This window comes from Chiloscyllium plagiosum, chromosome 15, assembly GCF_004010195.1.
Source record: "Chiloscyllium plagiosum isolate BGI_BamShark_2017 chromosome 15, ASM401019v2, whole genome shotgun sequence".
Lineage (NCBI taxonomy): Eukaryota > Metazoa > Chordata > Chondrichthyes > Orectolobiformes > Hemiscylliidae > Chiloscyllium > Chiloscyllium plagiosum.
Window position 1 is genome coordinate 45,147,308 of NC_057724.1, and position 24,019 is coordinate 45,171,326.

The 24,019-nt window shown below is 40.3% G+C and overlaps 1 protein-coding gene across 1 annotated transcript; it reads right to left on the reverse strand.

Moving 5' to 3' along the window:
* Positions 1-242: 242 nt before the first annotated feature.
* On the reverse strand, positions 243-22,942 carry LOC122557279 (ras-related protein Rab-39B). Its single transcript, XM_043704805.1, has 3 exons — positions 22,583-22,942; positions 21,393-22,390; positions 243-6,451 (listed from the first exon to the last, which is right to left on the reverse strand). Exons 2-3 carry the CDS (start codon positions 21,605-21,607, stop codon positions 6,025-6,027), a joined length of 642 nt encoding a protein of 213 aa, XP_043560740.1. The 5' UTR covers positions 21,608-22,390; positions 22,583-22,942; the 3' UTR covers positions 243-6,024.
* Positions 22,943-24,019: the final 1,077 nt, after the last annotated feature.

Consider the following 24,019-nt stretch of genomic DNA (forward strand, 5'->3'; position numbering starts at 1 on the left):
AAAGGATGGTGATTATTAGCCCCGATGAATTGTTTTCTAATTAATTATACTTGCATCACCGTGTCTGCAAATATGATTTACAGCGTCTATTACTGCACCAGTATGAAATAGATGGAAGCTATCCTTCCTGAGTACAATTACTTCTTAATTATACAATTGAAATGTGCTTTGAAGAATAGAATCATGATTTTTTAAATGATTTCTATAAAAAAATGAGCATCTGATACTGGTCCTTCACTGCCTACCAGACACATTTAAAAGCTAGGCCTACATTTGGTGATGTCACAACTGCAAGGATGCACTTCCTCATATATGTGTGTGTTGACATCAAATCTTGTGACTGAAATTGCAGCTTGCATCTTGGGAAATTTATTCAAAGGAATATTAATAACATGACTGATATGAGTGAACAAAAATCAATTCCTATTTTTAACAGGTGGAAAGAAGTGGAATTATTACAGCGTCTAAACAAAGAGCATTATTTGGAGGCACACATTTTTATTCATTCTTATCTGTAGATGCAACCCCTTTCAAAGATGAACGATTTTAGGTTTCATTGAGTTATAGGTAGCTAGTCTAACTGAACCTGGCTTGGAAAGCAACAATAATGATTGCATTATGCATCAACACTGCATGGGCTCATTGCGCTCTTCAGTGGATTTCATTTAAATGTAAGAACCTGGAAGAAGAGTAGGCCATTCAGCTCTGCCATTTAATCAAGTAGTGGCTGATCTGATTGTACTTCAAATCCACATGACTGCATTCCCCTGATAACCTTTAACCCCTTTGCTTACCAAGAATCTATCACTTCTGCCTTAAAAATATTCAAAGACTCTGTTCCCACTACCTTTTCAGGAAGAAACTTCCAAAAAATCACAACCTTCTGTGAGTAAAAAAATTTGCCTAATCTGTTTTAAATAGGTGACCACTTATTTTAAAACAGTGATTACTAGTTCTGGTTTCTCCTGTAATGGAAATATCCCCCTACTTATACCCTGTCTAGATTCCACAGGATATTGTATATTTCAATTAAATCACCTTTTACTCTTTCAAACTCCAGCAGGTACAATCCAAGACTGTCCAATGGTTTCTCATAAGGCAACCTACTCATTCCAGTTTTCGCCTGGTAAGCCTTCTCTGAACTATTTCCAACATATTTACATCCTTCCTTAGATGACGAATTCTGTACACAATGCGTCAGATGGGTCACACCAATCCCCTATATAACTGAGCTACAACCTCCCTACCTTTGTATTCAATTTTTCTTGCAATAGTCTGTAACATGTAATGGTGCTTTGGGGCAAGGTAACCTGTCCAAAGAAAAAGTACATTTTCCTGTGTATGTTCAGGAAGCTCAATATGGTGGAGAGATTGGGTTCAACAGCATCAGGAGGTTGTCAGAGGCCCACCAGCAACACAAAGGTGGGAGAAACGCATTGGGGATGCAGAACGAGCTGAATGTGCACACACAACTGTTCCTGGAACTGACCCTCAAGAGTTAGTGAAAAGTTACTTGTTAATGTGTACCCTCAAAACATTCACTTATTCCATGAAAAACCCTTTGACTTATATTGCATTTGATGATTCTGCTTTGCCACTGACTAAGGAGGAATATAATTAATTAGCAGAGGATTACCTTTGATAGGTCCTCAAGTCAGTGGAAGTTTCATTTTACCGACCTGCTTTCCCTTAAATAGCTTTAAAATCCAAACAAACAACTCTCTGATTATTCTTTTCCTTTTTCTTTGATTCAGTCTTGCTGGTACAGTGCATAATTCGGACTTGGACTTTCACCTTGCTTTTTCAACAAAATAAAGCACTAAGCTGAAAAATTTAAGATAACTTATCCCACATTAGTTAATTTTCTGTTCAGATAATTGTCAGCTAACTCTGTCATTACACTAGGAAACATGGAATAAAGAATTCCACCACATTTAGATTTTACAATAATTACAGTAGAAGCACATAAAATATTAAATGCTATGACTCTAACAAAATTGAAGAATCAGAATCCACAATCATAAAGCGAAACAAGGTACTTGAACAAGGAAGGCTTCAATGAAAGAATTGAGAGACCAGTTTAAGACTGCTGTCAGTAAGAATAGGTTCATGCAGAAAATGACTAACATTTGGAATAATCCTTCAGATTACATAGTGTAAATAAATCCTCAGATTAACTCAGGATACAGATGATAACATTGTGGAAATCTAATGTTAACATGTCTCTGTGGAAGAATTCTCATTTAGTGGTCAAAAGATTATATTCCAAGCTCCATTATGAGCACATCATCTCAGCAGGCAATTTGGATGAACCATATTTCAACGAGATATTTCCTCAATGTTCATTTTGCTTTTACTGATAATTTATAATTGTTCATTTAAGACCAACACATCATTCATCTCATTGACTGTGCATGCAATTTTCTGGGCACAAATTGGCTGCCACATCTACCAATATAACAATAGCTATATAAAGATAGGGAATGTACAAAATATTTGGAATGTCCTGAGAGTATGAGAAGGTGCTATGAAATTTTCTCTTTACTGGATCATAAGCTAGACCTCCTTCATTAGTGATGATATCTTTGATACTGCTGCATCTGCAATATCTGAAACAATACATAAACTGTTGGGTCTAATTTCCAGTTTTGGCAACAGAGAAAATGGGCAATATTGAATCAGCTGGCCATTGTACATACTTCCTGATCAACCTAATTGGAAATGAACGTTGGAAGAGAAGAATAGCAAATGGTTAATCTGATAGCAACTGTTTAAACAATTGGCCAAAGTCAAAATTACTCCCAATGATTTTGTATCCCTCCCCAAATATGGGTGGACCCCAAAATGTGTAACAGATAAATCAGAGGGAATTAAGTTTAAACCTTTGAGTAGCTGTACTAGATTGCCCTAGAAAGTACACTTGGGGCTGATTTAGCCAGCTGTCAGTCTCTTCCAGGCTCAAGCCAGTTTGACCATAATGCTTTAGTTTTACAAATCTAAAACACCTATCACATTTTCCTTGGCAATGTTTAAACAGTGTTAAATAGGATTGAATGCATGAATTATTCACTTGTTTGAGGATCTGCATTTTCAGGAAGTTAATACAATAGTACCTGAGGTATGAAGTGATACTTCATGCTGGAATGAGGTTAGAGACCACTTGAAAACAATCCAGTATTGTGTGAGATATTAACTACTGCTTATTTTTAAATATCTCAATGACTGAACTGGTTTCCATGAAGAGATGCTTACTAATACAGGACTTGAATATTGCTGTAAAGACAGACATGCTGTCAGAGCTTGAACCTATCAGGATAAACACAAGAATGCTATATTTCAAACAATCACTACAATCTATAGTACAGGAGAAAAAGTATTACCACAGATAAAGCATGTCAATAGGGTGCTACTGATTTGCTCAACTTGAAAGTGTGGATCAAAGTTATTCTATAGGTCAATGGTTATCCTGAACAAATCATTCACTGCGTCATGCTAACTTGTAAAAAGCTGTCATCTTTGAATTTAAGTAGTGTCCACTGTGCTCAGACTTTCAAACAAAAGCAAAATATCTCAAAAATTAAAACAAACGGTTAATTACACTGATACAATGCAGCTGCAATGGAAGTGGTATTTTTCACTAATAAGGTTGCCATCGCACCAAACAGATATTCTCCCTACCACACAGTTGAGAAATATCGTGTCGGAATTTCAGTGCCATATGTTCCAATGACTGACTGAATCAAACCTCATATTCCTCTGGCTATTCCTCAAAGGCAGTGTATAGAGCATTCTCAAATAGCTCACACTTGCAAAACCCAAAACCATCACTGGTTGATGTGATTTTGTAACTGGGCAGTATTTGGTGAACATTTTTGTGAGTGTTGCCAACTACACAAATACCAATTTATCAGTCAAGTTTGTAATGTGGCTCATTTGCCCCTGCCACAAGTGACCCATACTCAAGCCAGGATTCACTCTGCAAATAAAAAAAATACATTACAGACTTGCTGCTTTTTGAATTACCCAGAAGCATAAGGAGCCTATTGTTCCCTAATGTGCTCTCAATGACCATGCCTTGCCCAATCAAAGTTGAGTTGGCAACCGTCAGCATCCCTTTCCTTCTGCACCATAGTCTGTTGTAATCATTTGAAATTTGGCATTCTTGTCTTTATCCTGATGAGTGAGGTGAAAAGTTACAGCACAAGGCTCCACTTTTCACCAGTGTTGACTTTTACTAATAATGGTTCAGTTCTCAGAAACCTAGTGAAATTAGTGATTAAAACACTTGCTGTAAAATCAAATATAGTTCCTGTTTATTTAGTGATTAATAATTTGCATCTGGTCAAATGATTTTCTATTTCATCTAGTTCGAATTATGTGTTTGGAATTAATCTGCAATGATGCATTCAGTAAGGTAAGAACGACTCACATAACTACAGCAATCGTCTTATTGAGTGGAGTTTGTTTTTGTAGCATGTGGAAGTTATTCTCTAAGATTATGTGGACCTACTGCTTACCTGGCAAAGTAAGAGTTTCTCACTTTGTAACTATACAGTTGCTGTCTATTTGGCTGCATGAAGACCTTACCATACAATTGTACTAAACATCTCTTTATTCACCTGGATAAAAAAAAGTATTTTATTCAGCAGGGTAAAAGTTAATAATTCTATATATTCTGTTGACTCATAAACTAAGGGTCACTCATCATATATTTAAATGGAGTCCCTATATACTCACAAAGATAAGGACTGTATGGATTTACCATTTATTTGGTGAAGTAATGGTTAATTCAAGAGCACTGATCTATCATACACTGTATATAGTTGGTTTACTGATTTACAAATATCTTTATGTGTTTGTACAGTCACTACACATAGGAGGCTAGTGAAGGCCTTCTTAATTCTGTAACTTCAAAATGTTCACTATTTGTTCTCAGCAAATATTATTGTTTAACTTTTGCTTTTTCTCCCTTACTTTCTCACGCGCATCCCCAATATTATTAAGAAATCTCCTAGTGAGAATCTAACTGATTGCATCAACCAGTATGTTATAGAACTATTTTGATCTTTATGATGAGGGATCCAGTCTGTTGTACAGATTGTGCTGAACAGGTTGGGTCAGATACATTTAGGATTCACTTCAGAGGAAAAATCAAATCAAGGTTTGTGTTTCTAATTGATAGCAGTGACTCTTGCTGGACAGAGTACATGATGGTTGGATTGGGCTCAACAGTGAAGTATGCATTAAGTTTCAATAGACTGATGATACTTTGTGAATTAATTTAACCTTGATAAATAATAATTTTGGCCATGTTCCAGAGAGCTACACTGTACCACAGTATGCAGCTGTCAGCTCCAGGAAGGTAAGAGAGGAGGAGATATTTGGGAAGAAATATAAAACATCACCCTCAGAATGACATCTACCTCTGAGTGTGTTCAGTGAGATGACCTGTAGAATTTTTTTAATGTAGATGTTAGCCAGAAAAAATACCTATATTTATTTCTGCAGGTCTTTATTATTGGAATAAGTTTAAGTTATTTTACACTATGTCATGGGAGATTGACTTTGCTGTATCTGTGAATCAAGAGTAGACAGGATTTAATGAAGATCCTCACCTGCATTGTACAAGGGAATGAGGACATGCAGACTGAATTAAAGTAGCAGTTCAGGTTCCTCAACTGCCTCTCTTACAGTAGAATGTCAATTAATGACCATAAACCCAGTTACAGTCTGGATTATTCAATGCTTCTTTTTAGAAATTTTCAAAAACATGAATTGTTTCTTGTCTCCCCAGACCGGGAATTAAAACAGTAGGTGGAAACTCTCCATTCCCATCTGCTGGCTAATTAGAGTAACTGATTCAGACATCAGGATCTCATTAATTACAAAAAGATGGATCAAATATCTGTATTGTGGAAATAGTGAATAATTTGTGATACAAACTTAAAAAGGCCTACAGCATTTATTTGGTACAGTCTCTACGTGCGAGGGGATTTATCAAGTTTAAACGTTTCCACTCTTTAATTAGCAAAGGCATCGTCTGCCTGATTTGACAGCTTCCTCTGAGGAGTGGACCACATTTGGAACAAAACCACTCTTCACTCCTTCCCAACCCTCTTGCATCATAATGTCACCCCTTCTGACAAGTTCATAAATATCCCTTGTCAGATCGGTAAAGGCCTGTTCAACGTTGATGGAATCTCTTGCGGACGTCTCTATATATTTCATCCGGTAAGCTGCAGCAAGCTTTTCTGCCTCCTCCTTCGACACTTGCCGTTGGGTTGCCAGGTCACATTTATGACCAACCAGCACAAAAACGATCTGGAATGGCTGGACGTGAACTTTGGCCTCTTCCAACCATTCATGCACATTCTGGAATGACCTACGGTTAGTTATATCGAATAAGAGCAGTCCTCCCACTGAATTCCTGTAATATGCACGAGTTATTGACCTAAAAGATGGGGGAAATAGTTGAAAAGTTAGAAATAGTTAACATAATCAAAAGATCAGGTTCAATGGCACATAAAATATTTCAGCACAGTGAGTTTGAAAATCTTATTGTATGCAACCTTTGATTTGGTTGTTACAATGCCTTAGAGACATTAAGAATAAAAATAGGGATTTTACTTGACTTTATGAAAATTGAATTTGAAAACATGACATGTTGAAAAAGTTCTTCCCCTTGTTCAAACTCTTGGGAGAATTGATATTGCTTACTCTTCTGATGGAATAGTTGATATTTTTCCTTGACAGCCAGTAATTTTGAGCAAAAACATCTGCAACTTCACTGTATGTAAATCAAAGCTTTCATTTTATCACCCCATTCTTTATCTAAAGTCTTTGAAACTGTGTAACTACTTGACACTTTTCTTTGGTTTTGTGTAGGATTCCTGATTCCTTGGTTGAAAATTCAGCCTATCCCTGTAACCAATCTGAGATTATAGAAGGATCTAGGTCTGAGTTGGCAATGAATGACCAAAAAGTTAAATTTGTTGGGAACCCTGTTCCAATTGACCATCGTCTGCTTTTTATTCGGACAGAACAAGCGGCAGGAAGACCAGGAGACATTTTGGCATTTTAAATTGACAATGATACTGAAAGTCTGGGAAATTACCTGTTTTGCAGATACAATAATGGCCACCAGGTTTCTCAGCTAGAGCTGCAGTTACACTCAGGGTTCTGAAGAAGAATCAGACCAGATTCAAATCTTTAACTCTGTTACTCTCTCCACAGATGCAACCAGAGATGTTGAGTTTCTCTAGACTTCTTTGTCTTTGTTTCAGATTTCCAACATTGACAGTATTTTTCATTTTTTATAGACTCAGTGTTATTCCTTCCTGCCAGCCCCACCAAATATCTTCTACTATCCAACCCACCTCCTCCATCCCAAACAGAAGCCACAATCCTGAAATCAGGGATTCAACAACCCTATCCTGGGATCAGGTCAACCCCTTATCCAGGATTGTTCCTCTAACCTCAGGCTTTGATTGGATCCTCTCACCCTCAGTTCAGTGGTCATCCATTTGACACCTTACCCAAACCTTAGGATTGGAACCCACCATTCCCCATCCCCATCCCCATCTTGGAGATCAAAACCCTCGTAATCAACTTGGTCCTGCAGTCTCCTTCAGAGTCCTCCAAATCAACTGGAAGCCCAACCAGCTAACCACTTTATAGATGGTTAAATAGGGAACTTCTCAGTAATGAAAGTGAGGACTGCAGATGCTGGAGATTAGAGTCGAGAGTGTGGTGCTGGAAAAGCACAACAGGCCAGGCAGCATCCAAGGAGCAGGAAAATCAATGTTTCAGGCAAAAGCCCTCCCTCGATTTTCCTGCTCCTTGGATGCTGCCTGACCTGCTGAGCTTTTCCAGCACCACACTCTCAACTTTAACTTCTCAGTGATGTCTGTTTTACCTCTGCAGTCTGCTGAGAAACTATCATTTCTGGGTCTCCTACACACTCATAGGCCACCCTCTCAGTGGATCAAAAAGTGGGATGCCCATCACATTCTTCTTCTTCTTTATTGTTTCCTGGGATGTAGGTATTATGACAAGCCCAACATTTGTTGTCCGTCCCTAATTACCCTCCTCGAGCAAATAAAAGTCAACCACATTGCGTTTCTGAACAGTATTAATACTGTAAGGCCAATGAATATAACTTAAAATTCCTAATTTACAAGTAAGATAATGTTGAAAAGCTGTCAAGCACTTAAAGAAACTAACAAAATAATCATTGAAACAGTCAAGATAGGATCAATCTTCTATAATAGTCTGATGATGTAAAAAGATTGAATACACAGCCTTCCAGATAATTGTGAATGATAGGAATCTTATGTTACTGAGCTAAACATTATTCAACACTGAAATAATGTCGAACAACAAGGGTCATGTTTTTATGCTGAAGGAAAGTTTTCCTGTCACAGGTGCTAATTATCATCTTCACATGCACATCCCTTGATGAGTCAGCCTTCCAAGATAATGGCTTCAAATTTGCTCTGAGGTGGATTAGTGAGCTATATTCCCCAATGTTCATGTCTCATGAGGCTGGAAAACGTGCAAGACACCAACATTTAGCTTACACTGAAGCAGTTTAAGCAGCCCCCACCAGAATGTACCAAGCTGCTGTATTGGTTTGGGTCATACTTTACGATAAATTCTATTACACCGACATTTAAATAGTCCAGAGGAGTACTAAATAAAACTGCCAAGAAATAAAATACATTAATGGCAAGAAAATAAAAGTACACAAATAAATATTTTGACATGTTTTTATACAGCTAGAGATATAACATATTAGATTAGTATCTCATGAAGTGGCTGGTAATGCAGTATAGCCAACAGGTACAGCTGAGATAATATTGATGGTGTAGTGGTAGCAGTCCCACCTTTGAGCCAGGAGGCATGGCTTCAAGTCCTGCCTGCTCCAGAGGTGTGTAGTAACATCTCTGAACAGGTTGATTAAAAATATCTTAGTGCATGTCATAGAGTCATAGAGATGTACAGCATGGAAACAGACCCTTTGGTCCAACTTGTCCATGCCAACCAGATATCCCAACCCAATCTAGTCCCACCTGCCAGCACTCAGCCCATATCCCTCCAAACCCTTCCTATTCATAAACCAACCCACTTGCCTTTTAAATGTTACAATTGTACCAGCCTCCATCACTTCCTCTGGCAGCTCATTCCATACACGTACCACCTTCTGTGTGAAAGAGCTCCCCCTTAGGTCTCTTTTATATCTTTCCATTCTCACCCTAAACCTATGCCCTATAGTACTGGACTCTCCCACCACAGGGAAAAGACTTTGCCTATTTATCCTATCCATGCCCCTCATGATTTTGTAAACCTCTATAAGGTCACCCCTCAGCCTCCGACACTCCAGGGAAAACAGCCCTAACTTATTCAACCTCTCCTTATAGCTCAAATCCTCCAACCCTGGCAACATCCTTATAAATCTTTTTAAAACCCTTTCAAGTTTCACAACATTTTTTGTGATAGGAAGGAGACCAGAACTGCACACAATATTCTAACAGTGGCCTAACCAATGTCCAGACAGCCGCAACATGACCTCCCAACTCCTGTACTCAATACTCTGACCAATAAAAGAAAGCATACCAAATGCCTTCTTCACTATCCTATCTACCTGCGAATCCACTTTCAAGGAGCTATGAACCTGCACTCCAAGTTCTCTTTGTTCAGCAACACTCCCTAGGACCTTACCACTAAGTGTATAAGTTCTGCTAAGATTTTCTTTCCCAAAATGCAGCACCTCACATTTATCTGAATTAAACTCCATCTGCCACTCCTCAGTCCATTGGCCCATCTGATCAAGATCCCGTTGTATTCTGAGGTAACCTTCTTCGCTGCCCACTACACCTCCAATTTTGGTGTCATCTAACTATACCTCTTATGCTCACATCCAAATTATTTATATAAATGATGAAAAGTAGTGGACCCAGAACTGAAACTTGTGGCACTCCACTGGTCACAGGCCTCCAGTCTGAAAAACAACCCTCCTCCACCACCCTCTGTCTTCTACCTTTGAGCAAGTTCTGTATATAATTGGCTAGTTCTCCCTGCATTGCATGAGATCTAACCTTGCTAATCAGTCTCCCATGGGGAACCTTGTTGAACGCCTTACTGAAGTCCATACAGATCACATCTACCGCTCTGCCCTCATCAATCCTGTTTGTTACTTCTTCAAACAACTCAATCAAGTTTGTGAGACATGATTTCCCACGCACAAAACCATGTTGACTATTCCTAATTAGTCCTTGCCTTTCCAAATACATGTACATCCTGTCCCTCAGGATTCCCTCCAACAACTTGCCCACCACCGACGTCAGGCTCACTGGTCTATAATTCCCTGGTTTGTCCTTACCACCTTTCTTAAAGAGTGGCACCACGTTAGCCAACCTCCAGTCTTCTGGCACCTGACCTGTGACTATCGATGATACAGATATCTCAGTAAGAGGCCCAGCAATCACTTCTCTAGCTTCCTACAGAGTTCTAGGGTACACCTGATCAGGTCCTGGGGATTTATCCATTTTTATCCAGCACTTCCTCCTCTGTAGTGGAGACCTAAATCTCTTAGCTCTTAATTTTATTCTTCATGGATCCAAAGCTAATGAATCCATACTTGCTGACAAAAACAGATAAAATCGGCATTGAAAGAAAATGACATCCTTAGTTTGGATGCTCTTGGGAGAGTTGGTTTGTATTTGATTGGCTAAATGGCATCCTTTTGTACTATAGGGATTCTATGATTTCAAAGCACTTCATATATAAAGAATTACTTTGAAGTGTGGTGGCAACTGTTATCATCAGCTAATTGGTTTTTGGTGACTGGAATTAAAGACAGAATCCTGGAGAATGCTTTGCTTTCCTTCAACTAATGTCAAAAAGTGCACAGGATTATGTGTTCAAGTTCTGGTATGAAACTGGAAACCACAAGACTGTGGTTTAAAAGCAAGAATTATTCATTTATTTTTTCATAGGATGTAGACATTGCTGGCAAGGTCAAAATTTGATGTCCATCCCTGATAGCCCTTGCTAATGGTTTGGTCATTACAGAAGGCAGCTAAGTGTCAACCAGCCTTGCTGTGGGTCTGAAGTCAATAGGTGGGCCAGACTGGCGAAGAATGGTAGATTCGCTTCCATAAAGGACATCAATATATTAGATGGATTTTTGCAACAGTCAACTGTAGTTTGCATGGTCACTACTTCAGTGAGTAGATTTTTAAAAATAAATCCAGATTTATTAATTGAATTTATGTTCCACTAGCTGCTACGGTGGGATTCAAACACTGTCACCAGTACATATCCCTGTCCAGTGACACTATCATTACACCGCCATCACCCTGAGAAGCTGGTACCCTTGAGAAACTGGTGGTGAGCCATCTTCTTGAACCACTGCAGTCCATTAGATGTAGATTTACCTGTAGAACTGCTAGAAACAGGAATTACAGAATTCCAACAACTGTAAAGGAACAATAATATCATTATGAATGAGAGGGGAACAAGAAAATCACAGTAATACTTGGAAATAAAGGTACTGATTCTCCATTTTGAATTAAACAAGACAAGTCAGACTAGCATGTCTCAATCACGATTTAAATTTTTTTTCTGGGAATTCAGAATACTGTGTGTGGGGTTGAGGTGATGACACCTGGAAGATGAGATGGTGTTCCCAAGCATCTAGTGTCTGTGTCCCTTGAAATAGTACAGACTGTGAGTTTGGGTAGTGCTGTCAAAGGCACCTTGGTGATTTGCGACAGCGCTGCCACTGTATGTTCTTCATGAAGGAAGTAAACATGTAAGGTGGTGGATGGCAGACAATCAAGTGGACTGATCTGTCCCAGATGGTTGTGGGCTTCTTCAGTATGGTTGAAGCTGCACTCATTAAGCTCTGTATGGAGCATTTCATCACATTCCTGACTTGTGCCTTGTAGATGGTGAACATGCTTTGAGCAGTCAGGAGGTGAGTTACTTGTAATTTTTAAAAATGACCTGGACCAGATATGGGCATTATTGTCAAATTCACAGATGATGAGAAACTTGGCAAAATCTTAGAAAGTGGTGAAGATAGTTATAAGTTTCACAATAACATTGACAGAGCAGTAAAAAGGGCAGCAGGATGGCAGATGGAGTTCCATACAGAGAAGAGTGAAGTGGTGAACTTTGTGCAGACTGATGATAATCCATATGTGGCATGATTTTGTAGATGAACAGAAAGGCTTTGATGTCCAATTTTACAAATCCTTAAAGAACAGCAGGACAAACTGATAACATGTTTAAAAGTAGGATTACTAGGGATTATAAATAGTGGGATGCTGGAATATTGTGGACAGTTCTGGACACCACATTCAAGAAAGGTGAAAAGGTAGTAGAAAGGATACAGAGGCAGTTTACCCATGGTAATACCAGAAATGGGGATTCAGTAATGAAAAGAGATTGGAAAAGTTAAAACTGCTTTCGTAGAGACAGAGACAAGCTGCCTGCCTCTCCCTGTGCAGTAATTGGTAATGCATTCCACAAAGACTGGCAGCCTGCAACTGAGTATGAAAGACCTGTTGCACTGAGACAGCTAGGTGAACAACAGAGAGGCGGGTAATCTGTAAATCAGTGCTGAAATCAGAAAGTGTGCGTTAATTATTTAGAAACTTTCAAGTAACTAGTGAAGTGCATGAGCAATAAAAAAGTAAACTAAGAGCCATAAGATGCATGCATGTTCCTGAAGGCAAAGCGAACCTGGCAGAAGCAAGCAAATCATAGTTTTTCCTGAGCTCGAAAGTAGAGTGTGGCTTGTGGGATAAGGATATTCATGATGATGTGGTGAGGCTGATGCTATGTTGTGTGGATACTGACGTGTGTGGGTGACAGTTCGCAGAGGATGGTGGCCATGGAGCATGCAGCAACTTTGTTGTGGAGGAGCATCTGTTCAATGATCGACTTAAGCATTGGGTGAACTGCAGCCACAAGGTACCTGCTCTGATTTACATGTCAGGAATCTGTGCTTCTAGTTTCTCAACAAACCAGAGGAGGATTGGAAGTAGCATAAAACTAAGGCAGGTTAGGGTGTTAGTGAATTGCAATTGCATTGGAATAAGATAGCTGCCGCTTCATGGTGTGACTCTGAATTCACCACTTACTGCTTTAGGGGAAAACTGGGAAAACTTTGCACTTTTTTTTTCCATCTTGACACCCCATTACTCAAGCCATACTAAAGAGGGAAAAAATTCTGCCCATTGAAATACACTGGCACAACTGGCTGGTCCAGAAACTTATACAAGTGCAACCATTAGAATACAATTAACTGCATAAAGGAGGCAAACATTTTTTCAAGCTTTCGGAAGCCTGGAAATAGTTTTAAAAATATGTCAGTCTATCCAAAGACTCTATGGCTCCTAAGCAAAAAAAAATTATAAACATGACAGAAAAACTAAACTACAGCCATAAAATGGAATCTATGGGCATATGGTGTATATCTGAGCTGATCATGTGAACCTGTCATTAAATAGAGGGGGTACACTGAGGAGTTATCCTGTTTGGTAATCCAAGGCACTCTCCACAGAAAACAGAATTGTACTCTTTGACAGATAGCAGTGGACAGGAACACGGTTATGTACACCTGCAGGACAAAGAACAAATGAAGGAGAAGAAAGTGCATTTATTGATGTCACAGTGTTATCTGAGATGGAGATAATGGGTCAGATTTGAACATGCCAATTGTTGATAGAGATGTCCCTATGATGGTTGGCTGCAATTACCCTTGCTGTAAATAGCATAACTCTTCAGGTGGCTCTCAGCAATGGAAGGCAGCTGTCCTTGGTAATTAGAAGGAGGCTATATCAAGGTCTCAGATTATGGCCTGGCACTTACTGATCTCCCTTTCTTGTCTTTAAATCATCTTTCACCATCTCAACCACAAAATTCTGTTTTTGAGACACTTAATAAATAACGATAAGCAATCAGTAAAACGACCTACACATTTTTTCTCAAAAAAATTAGTAATTAAAAATAATAAAACACTGCTGAAAATATATTGCAAGAATTCCAAAAAAAATACAAAGCCCATGCCAGTTTAAGATTTCTTTCACCCATTGCAGCACTGCTTTCATTCCAAGTGGATGCACAAAATAGAGGAAACTTGGAACAAATCCATAGAATTGTGCTCAAATGTTCAGAGAGACATAGTGGTTTTATAAGACTGACATACAAAATGAATCCCAATACTCTATCAAACACAAAGCAGGAACTGCCTCTTGCAGGAAATTTTCACAGAGCTTGCTCAACTTTGCAATTCTCCAACAACAAGTGCACCTGCTACCCACTGCGGAATCTATGCCCACAGGTTCGGCAATGTGGTCATTGCATAGAGGCATAAGCACAATACCACTATTTGTCCGACAGTGTGTGTGACTGTCATCCGAAGAGCTGACCTTGCGCTATAATTCAAGGTCAATACTTCTGCACATCATTGCAGATCTATGGGTGCTAAATATATGTGTGCCGGAACAGCATCAAGCTCAAGAGGGCAAGTTGTCTGATGTCTCAATTATTGAAAGGCTGCTAGTCACTTTAAGGCTGTACTGCTACTGCTAAAAGAAAGCACCTTATGGTTGGAATAAGGTCAATAGGAAATAGGGCACCATTTAAAATGCAGTTCTCAAACTCCTACTTTAGAAAGTGTGGCCAGAATTGTGGTCCTTATCACAAATTAACATGGATGAATATTGCAGGAAGACTTAGTGATATTTCAGTATAATTTCATGTATGCATACATCATGGAGGCAATGCACAGGAAACTTGCAGATTTCAAGACTTGCCAAGACAGGAATCATTACTTTGCCTCACATGCATCTCACAGAGCTTCACTTTAAGCTTGTTACTGCAAAGCAGAAGAAAATTGACTAGCATTCTGACAACAGTTCAAATACTTCCCAAGTGTACAGATATACCCTCCTCTTTTGCTGTGCATTTTATCTCATTGTCATGACAATGCATTTGCACCAAAGTCCATTAATTAGTTAAAAAGCAAGCAGAAATTCCATCTTCACTACATATTCAGCAGCTTATGTAAGATAGAAACCTGGCTGTATACCTGAATGATACACTTCCAACTTTCTCATTTCAACATGTCACTATTCAGCCTAATTATGAAACTGGAATCATTGGGTATCGGGGGCCAAATGGTTGGAGTCATTTCTGGCACACAGGAAGATGGTTGTGGTTGCTGGAGGTCAGTCATCTCGGCTCCAGGACATTTTTAATGGAGTCCCTCAGGGTCGTCTCTTAGGTACAACCATTTAATCAGCTGCTTCATCATAGGGTCAGAAGTGGGTATGTTCGCTGGTGACTGAACAATGTTCAACCCCATTCGTGACTCCTCAGATACTGATATCCAGGCTTGGGCTTATGAGTGACAAGTAATTATTTGCACCACACATTTAGGTGAAGTGGGTACTGCAGATGCTGGAGATCAGAGTCAAGGTTAGAGTGGTGCTGGAAAAGCACAGTAGGTCAGGCAGCATCCAAGGAACAGGAAAATCGACGTTTCAGCCACTCCTGATTAAGGGCTTTTGCCCGAAATGTTGATTTTCTTGCTCCTCGGATGCTGCTTGACCTGATATGCTTTTCCAGCACCACTCTAATCTTGCACCACACAATTGCCAGACCATGATCATTTCCAATAAGGGAAATCTAATCACCGCCCCTTGACATTCAATGGGGTTACCGTCACTAAATTCCCCCACTATCAACATTCTTGGGATTACCATGGTCCAGAAAGTTAACTGGACTAGCCACATAAATTCAATGACTACAAGAGTAGGTCAGAGGCTAGGAATCCTGCAGTGAGTAACTCACCTCTTGACTTCCCAAGTGAGTAACTCACCTCTTGACTTGTCTACCATCTCCAAGGCACAAGTCAGAAGTGTGATGGAATGCTCCCCACATGCCTGGATAGATGTAGCTTCAATACTCCAGCACAAAGCAGTTGCTTGATTGGCACCACATTGACAAACACCCATTCCGTCCAACACTGACAGTCAGTAGCAGCTGTGTGTACTAGCTACAAAATTCACTGCAGAAATTCACCAAAGATCCTTAACATCGTTCAAACTCAAGACCAATTCCATCTAGAAGGACAAGGACAGCAGTTACATGGGAAGTTACCACTTGCAAGTTCCCCTCTAAGCCATTTACTATCCTGACTTGGAAATATATCTCCATTCCTTCAATATCACAGCATCAAAATCCTGGCTTTGTGGGTCTACTTACTGCACATGAGACTCCTAAAGATTATAGTATAGGAGGTAAATCACTTACTCCAAGCTGGTGGTATTAATTTTTGGTGTTAACTGTATTCTCTCCATCTTTCCAATTATTTATTTAGTCACTGATGTTCATTCACTCTCAAGGCCTGAATCAGCTTTAACATTCACTATCTTGCAGACTATCTTATGTGCACCACAGCAGTATATATTCTTCTTATGATCCTACAGTTGCCTTTTATAACAAGACAATAATAAAGTTTGCTGGCCCACCACTTATAGCAAATACGGGTCTCTTTGGAATTCATTCAATATAAAATCAAAATCCATGCTGAACCTTGCAACCCAAGTAAGGTCTAGATAAAAGGGCAAATTTAGTAAAAGGATAGGCTCTTTTTTTCTTTCTGTTCTTACTTGCACTTTTCCACATTTTGCACAATTAATAGTTGGGTTTGCATTGTTGACATTTTTTTCCTGATAATGCTTTCTTTCATTATCAGCTGACACTACAGTGCTGAGCATGGGAATTGCACTTGGTTCTCTGAACATGTTCCATAATGTAGGTAAAAATAAAGGGTTCATGAGAAACAAACACTGCAGGCAAAATTACACTTGAAGTGCTTTATTATTGCTTCACTATAGAATTATACAGTATAGAAAAGGTCTTCAGCCCATCAAGTCTGCACTGCCAAAAATATACTACTGCCTGCACTAATCTCATTTTCCCACACTAGGCCCAACTGCACTTAATGTAACTCCATGGGAATCTAAGTGTGTTGGAGGAAGTCAAATTTTACCACATCTGCTTCACAGTGCACTCTGTCCTAGAGCTGCACCATCTGCTTAGGATGATATGTGTATTACATCTGGAATGGGAATGTTCTTTCTACATCAGTGAAAGCTACCATAGCAAACAGTTTTCTTGCTATTGGATCCTTCCAAGGCACCCTGAAGAACATTAGTCATATCAGGCAGTATGCAGGATCTACATACACTAAGAAGGGGATAAAATACCAGATATGGATCGGGAACCTAAAATTAATGGAAGGAACCTATTTAATGTGTTAAAAATAATGTGAGAGCATATTGCAAGTTAGGACAGAAAAATCTCCAGGAATTGACATTTTCCATCCAAGGGCATCAGATGAATTAAGTGAGGAAATTGCCATTAATCATATAGAGTCATAGAGATGTACAGCACGGAAACAGACCCTTCGATCCAACTCGTCCATGCCGACCAGATATCCCAACCCAATCTGGTCCCATTTGCCAGCACTTGGCCCTGTCCCTCCAAACCCTTCCTATTCATATACCAATCCAGATGCCTCTTAAATGCTGTATTTGTACCAGCCTCCACCACTTCCTCTGTCAGCTCATTCCATACTTGCACCATCTTCTGCATGAAAAAGTTGCCCCGTAGGTCCCTGTTAAATTTTTCCCCTCTCACCCTAAACCAAGACACTCTAGTTCTGGACTCCCCCACCCAGGGAAAAGACCTTGTCTATTTACCTTATCCATGCCCTTCATGATTTTATAAACCTCAATAAGGTCACCTCTCAGCCACTGACATGGAGAAGGAGGAGGAATTATGCAATGCCATAGCCCACTTTGTCATTTAAAATTGATTACCTCAGCTCGATTTTCCTGACCTATCCTTAAATTTTGTGATTCCTTGAGACTCCAAAAATTGATTGATCACAGCCTCAAATGCAAACAATGACTGATCATGTACCACTCTCTAGGTGGAGAATTCCAAAGACTGATAAGCCTCTGACTGAAGAAATTGCACCTCAATTCATTCCTAAATGGCTGACCCCTGAGCCTGAACTTTTGCTCCTTTCTTTTAGCCTCTCCAACCCTGGAAGACAATCTCTCCACATCAATCCTCTCAGAACCCTAAATGATTCAACCAGATCACGTTTCTTGTAAACCAAAAAATATAGCCCCAGTTGACTCAATCTCTCCTCACGGATAACTCTCCATCGCAGAAATCAATCTAGTAAAACTTTGTTGCATCCACATCAAAGGCAAGTATATCCTTACTTAGGTATGGGGACCAGAAGTGTACAATGAAGATATGGGCTGACCAAAGCTGTCTACTGTTGCAGCAAGATTTCCCTATTCTTGTCCTCCAGTTCTTTGCGATAAAGACAAACATACCATTTTGTTTTCTATTTGCTTGTGTACCTGTATATTAACTTGCTGTTTTGTATACAAGTATACCCAAATCCATCTGAACAGTTAATATTAAAGAGTTTCATACCATGTAAAAAATACACTATTTTTCCAACCAGAGCAAATCTCCCCACATTGTACTCTGTTCGAATCTTTGCGCAGAATCTTAACACCATGCAGAGGCAGCTTTGGAAGCATGACAGAGGAGAACTTGGGGACACTGCACTTTCAATTGTCTATCTGACCCATTCCCATCACTGAATGATTTTGCCACTCTTGAGTCTCCAGTTCTGCACATCACCTTCTGATTTAAGATGCTCCATAAACCTGTTTCATGAAGAAGACTTTTCTTACCTTGCCTGATATCTCCTTAATTGGCCGTATTTATTATTTGGTGAATACTTTGGCCATTTAACTATTCTGCTGTTTCATAAGTCATTACTTAGTATTTATTTCTTTTCTATTCATTTACAGGATGAGTTCGTCACTGGCTAAGCCAGCATTCATTGCACAGAGGGCAACTGAGAGTCAACCATAATGCAGACCATACCAGGCAAGGACAGCAGCTTCCTTCCCTGAAGGACCAGGTGGATTTTTCCTGAAAATCAATAGTGGATTCATCATCCCACCCTGACAATGTTTTTCTACAACCTCTACCAACGGGGAGAACATACAGAAGCCTGAACATATGCTCCAGCAGGTTTCGAAACAGTTTCTACCCTACTGTTATTAGAATACTGAATGGACTCACAAACCCTTAACATTCGCCTGTACCTTTTTTTTGTTTTTGCCGCTGTCTACCTATTATTTACTTATCTATGCTACTTAACTCTGTGACCTGCCTGTATTGCTTGCAAGACAAAGCTTTTCACTGTGCCTTGGTACATGTGACAATAAATTCAATTCAAATTTTAACTAAATTCAAATTCCACTATCTGCTCTGGCATTACCTGAAGTTTCTGGATTAACAGTCCAGTGATTAAAGCACTAGCCCATCACCTTCCTGATTTTTCTTTTTGTGTTTTTATTCAGCCCCCAGCTCTCCTTTTTCTCCATGCTTGATTTCCTGTGTAAAGACAATATGTTTTGGGACTTTCCTGGATGGTTCAGTAAGCTTTTTAAAGATGCATTCAGCCAGAGTCCTGAGTAATCTGCACTATTCTCCAGCTAAGAACTACTATTGTTTCTAAAATTATTGACCATTCAGTTTAATTTGCAGTTATCCCAAAATGGAAGATATACATCAATTCAAAAATAGGGGTAATGACCTTCAAAGATAATGCTCAACAATTAATACTATACAGGTATTTTCATCGACATGATTCTTCCATTGTCAGAGCATTTCAGAAACCACAATATTTAATGATCTGGATTTTTTTATTTGGCCACAAAAGCCTCAATGTTGCTCATAACCAAACAATCCTTGTAAGGTATTAGTCAACATAGTATTAATGTGTTTGGATTTACTAATACTTCTCAGTCACTGGGTTTAATATTCAGAGCAGCACACCACACACATTTTGTGTGCAGTTCTCCTTTCCATGATATTGAAGATAGAAGAAGTGAGTTAATGGCTCTAGATCTCACTGACTATTAGATTATTTAGAGTGTGGAAACAGGCTCTTCAACCCAACAAGTCCACACTGACCCTCCGAAGAGCAACCCACAGAGACCCATTCCCATACATTTACCCCTTCACCTAACACTACGGGCAATTTAGCATGGCCAATTCACCTCACCTGCACATTTTTGGACTGTGGGAGGAAACCAGACCATCCGGAGGAAACCCACGCAGACACGAGGAGAATGTGCAAACTCCACACAGACAGTTGCCTGAGGTGGTTAGCTCTGCTGCCTCACAGCACCAGGTTCGATTCCAGCCTCAGGTGACTGTCTGTGTGGAGTTTGCAACACATACAACAGTTGACAATAGCTATCAAAAAGTAAGACTGTGGATCTTGGGAATATGTCAGGGAATGCTGCAAGCATGTCGATATTTGAAAGGGATGTTGGGATTGTGTGAATATTTGTAACCAATGCTGGTAATATATCAATGTAGAAACACAGACAGATAGGAGCAACAGTATGCTACTGGGCTCATCAAGCTTGCTCTGCCATTTAACATGATCCTCTATCTCAATGTCATACTCTCATACTCTTCCCATACTCCTTGATGCCTTTGGTGTCTATAGTTCCATCTTTCACAGTGACTTGGCTTCCACAGCCAAATGTGGTAGAGAATTCCACTTGGTGGTTTGCTAACACTGATTGAATCTTGTTTCCTAATCTCAGTTCTAAATGGCCTACTCCAAATACTGAGACCGTGACACATTGCTCTGCATCTCCCCCTCCCCCACCAAGGCTGGGCAAACAACAATCCTATCATCTCAGGAATCAGAAAATCCTTGTAGCCTGGCAACGCTTTCAGGGTGCTGTTGACATGACAATGTCAGCAGAGGTGCCGGGAATGTGACAATATTTGCCAGGCATGCTGCAAATATGCAACACTGTCAGAGAATGGGGAATGTTTCAATATTTGCAGGGGTGCTGGGAACGTGTTAAAATTTGCAGGGGTGTTATAGTGAGGTGTAAATTCTTTGCACAGGGTTCTGGGATCCCTTCAATATTTGGAGGGATTCCTCACACACACGAAAAAGAATTGAGTTGGATAATCTCTGCTCGGATTTCAGTGAGAGAGTGAATGGAAATGTTTACAGCAAACTCCATTTGTGGCATCATGGGAGTGGAAACAACTCATGATATCACACAAAGGGCCTTCTGCACAAAATGTCTGCTTGCATCAATTTGAACACACAAAACAGAAAAAGGCAGAACAATTACATATTTTCATGTATATTGATTTGCCCCTTTAGAACACAAGATTATGGCCTGATATAATTCCTGTTACGGCTTTCCTCAGATGTATTAGACATTGAGACTTACCTGAATCGCTCCTGACCAGCTGTGTCCCAAATCTGCAACTTAATCCGTTTTCCTGGCTCAATCTCTACCAACCTCGAGAAGAAGTCCACGCCAACCGTGGGGTCTGACACTTGGGCAAACCTTCCCTCGGTGAAACGACGGATCAGGCATGACTTTCCTACCGTGGAGTCCCCAATGACTATCAACCTGAACTGATAGACCCAAATAGCCTCCATCTCCTCAGGTGTTGTGATAACCTCTTGCCAAAATGGATAAATATTGTGGCCCAAGAGTAGCAAGTCTTTCAGCAGTGTCCTAGTGTGCCCAACTTATTGAGGTTGGTTACCCATCTGCCAGGTAGCTGGCACACAGACAAAATCAGAAATCTCTGGCCTGCTCTGAGTCTGGGGGAAGGAGCAAGGATTGCACCGAGTCCTATATTTATAAGCAGGTTACCATGATGGGCCTTTCAAAAAGCAGCATTTGCAGATACAAAAGGATGTGTCACTTCAAGGATCAGTGCATTCCTTCTTCAGTGTCCTCACATCGCCAGAATATCCTCGTTTGGAGAAGCTCCCCGTATTCACAAACGGCCAGGACCCTCGGTGGTAGACTGTGTTTCTCGCTGCTGCTAATATTAACGTATCCGCAGGCAGACGTGGAGGATTCCCAGGCTTGCTGCTCTCACTGGATCACACCTCGGATGGTCCTCATGCAGTCTCCATCTTTAAATCTTGCTCCATATCGACCAGGAGAAAGACATTCATGCAAAAACGAGCTGTCAGAATCATCAGGGCTGAAGGAGGGAGGAAGACCGGAGCAGTTCAGTCACATTCAGATAATATTAAACATTAGATGGACCCTGCCTCGGCCCGCCTCGAAAACGAGAATCGGCGATAAACTGACAGACAGAACTGGCTGGGATTAAAGCCTGGCCAAAATCCCAGGTTCCAAAGAATGGCTATTTGTTCCAGCCAAGGTCGCTGCCATCGCCCCCTCAGACAGGGAGAACAGGGCTTCTTTGAAGAAACAAAAAATTTAATTGCAATTACAACACTTCTGTAAACTAAACATTAAACATCATTTTACGGTGTTTTTTTAATCGATACGGTTGAATATACATTAAACAGATTGCGGGCTAGCAACAAAATCGATTTTGCAAAGATAATTTTACATTTTAATGTAAATACTAATGTTTAATGTAAGCTTACTCTCGGTTGTAATGGAAGCGATGCCGGCAGCGTTTCCTCACTCCGGGAGCTGCAGAGAGAGAGAGAGAGAGAAAGAGAGCAAAAAAACACACAACGCTTTCAAATATCAAACAATTAAATGGCGAACAGGCCGAAAGCCGAGACTCCCGAGACTGAGATGGTGGCAGCCAGGGATGGGTGGAAGATACTGCTTCGATTTCCCCGGGGATATGTTTGCAGCCTCTCCTCCCTCTCCCGCTCACTGACACAGGAATCACAACCTGTTTTCAGCAGGTTGCAGCTCTGGGCGAAAGCTGATGAAATCACTGCAACATCAGCACCATCGACAACACAGACCGCCTCCTCCTATCCTGCAACGACGAGCTCATTGCAACCAGGGTGTGCAATTGCACCGTGCATGTATTTACTAAGCAATGGTCTACATGCTCATTTCAAATAGAATAGGTATGGTTTTGAGAACAATTTAATAAGCATCATCAATTAAGAAAATTTGAGTTTATAAAATCAGATTTTCCACAGAGTACAAATAGTCAATCATATTTCTGTGGGAGAAAGTGGGGACTGCAGATTCTGGAGATCAGAATCCAGAGAGTGGTGCTGTAAAAGCACAGCAGGTCAAGCAGCATCCGAGGAGCAGGACAATCGACGTTTCGGGCATATGATGAAGGGCTTATGCCCGAAACGTCGATTCTCAGATGCTGCCTGATCAGCTGTGCTTTTTTGGCACAGTGGCTCAGTGTTTGGCACTGCTGCCTCACAGCACCAGGAAGCTGGGTTCGATTCCAGCCTCGATCGACTGCCTATGTGGAGTTTGCACATTCTCCCCATGTCTGCGTGGGTTTCCTCTGGGTGCTCTGGTTTCCTCCCACAATCCAAAGATGTGCAGGTTAGGTGAATTGGCTATGCTAAATTGCCCATAGTGTTAGGTACATTAGTCAGGGGTAAATGTAAGGGAATGGGCCTGGATGGGTTATTCTTCGGAGGGTCCGTGTGGACTTGTTGAGTCGAAGGGCCTGTTCCCATACTGTAGGGGATCTAATCTAATAATATTTCTGTGTGAATAATCCATACATATAGATAAATATGTTTTATTCTTTACAAGATAATCAGTTAATGTCTCAGCTGAGAACATTTAATACATGAGTGTGGTGAAATTTCATACTTGACACACCTATCTGCATTTTCTCTTTTAAATACTAACATAAAGGATTGCAGCGCTTCCAAAATAGACTACAGACTCTACAGAGACTACAGAGATGTACAGCACAGAAACAGACCCTTCGATCCAACTCGTCCATGCCGACCCAACCCAATCTAGTCCCACCTGCCAGCACTCAGCCCATATCCCTCCAAACCCTTCCTATTCATATACCCATCCAAATGCCTTTTAAATATTGCAATTGTACCAGCCTCTACCACTTCCTCTGGCAGCTCATT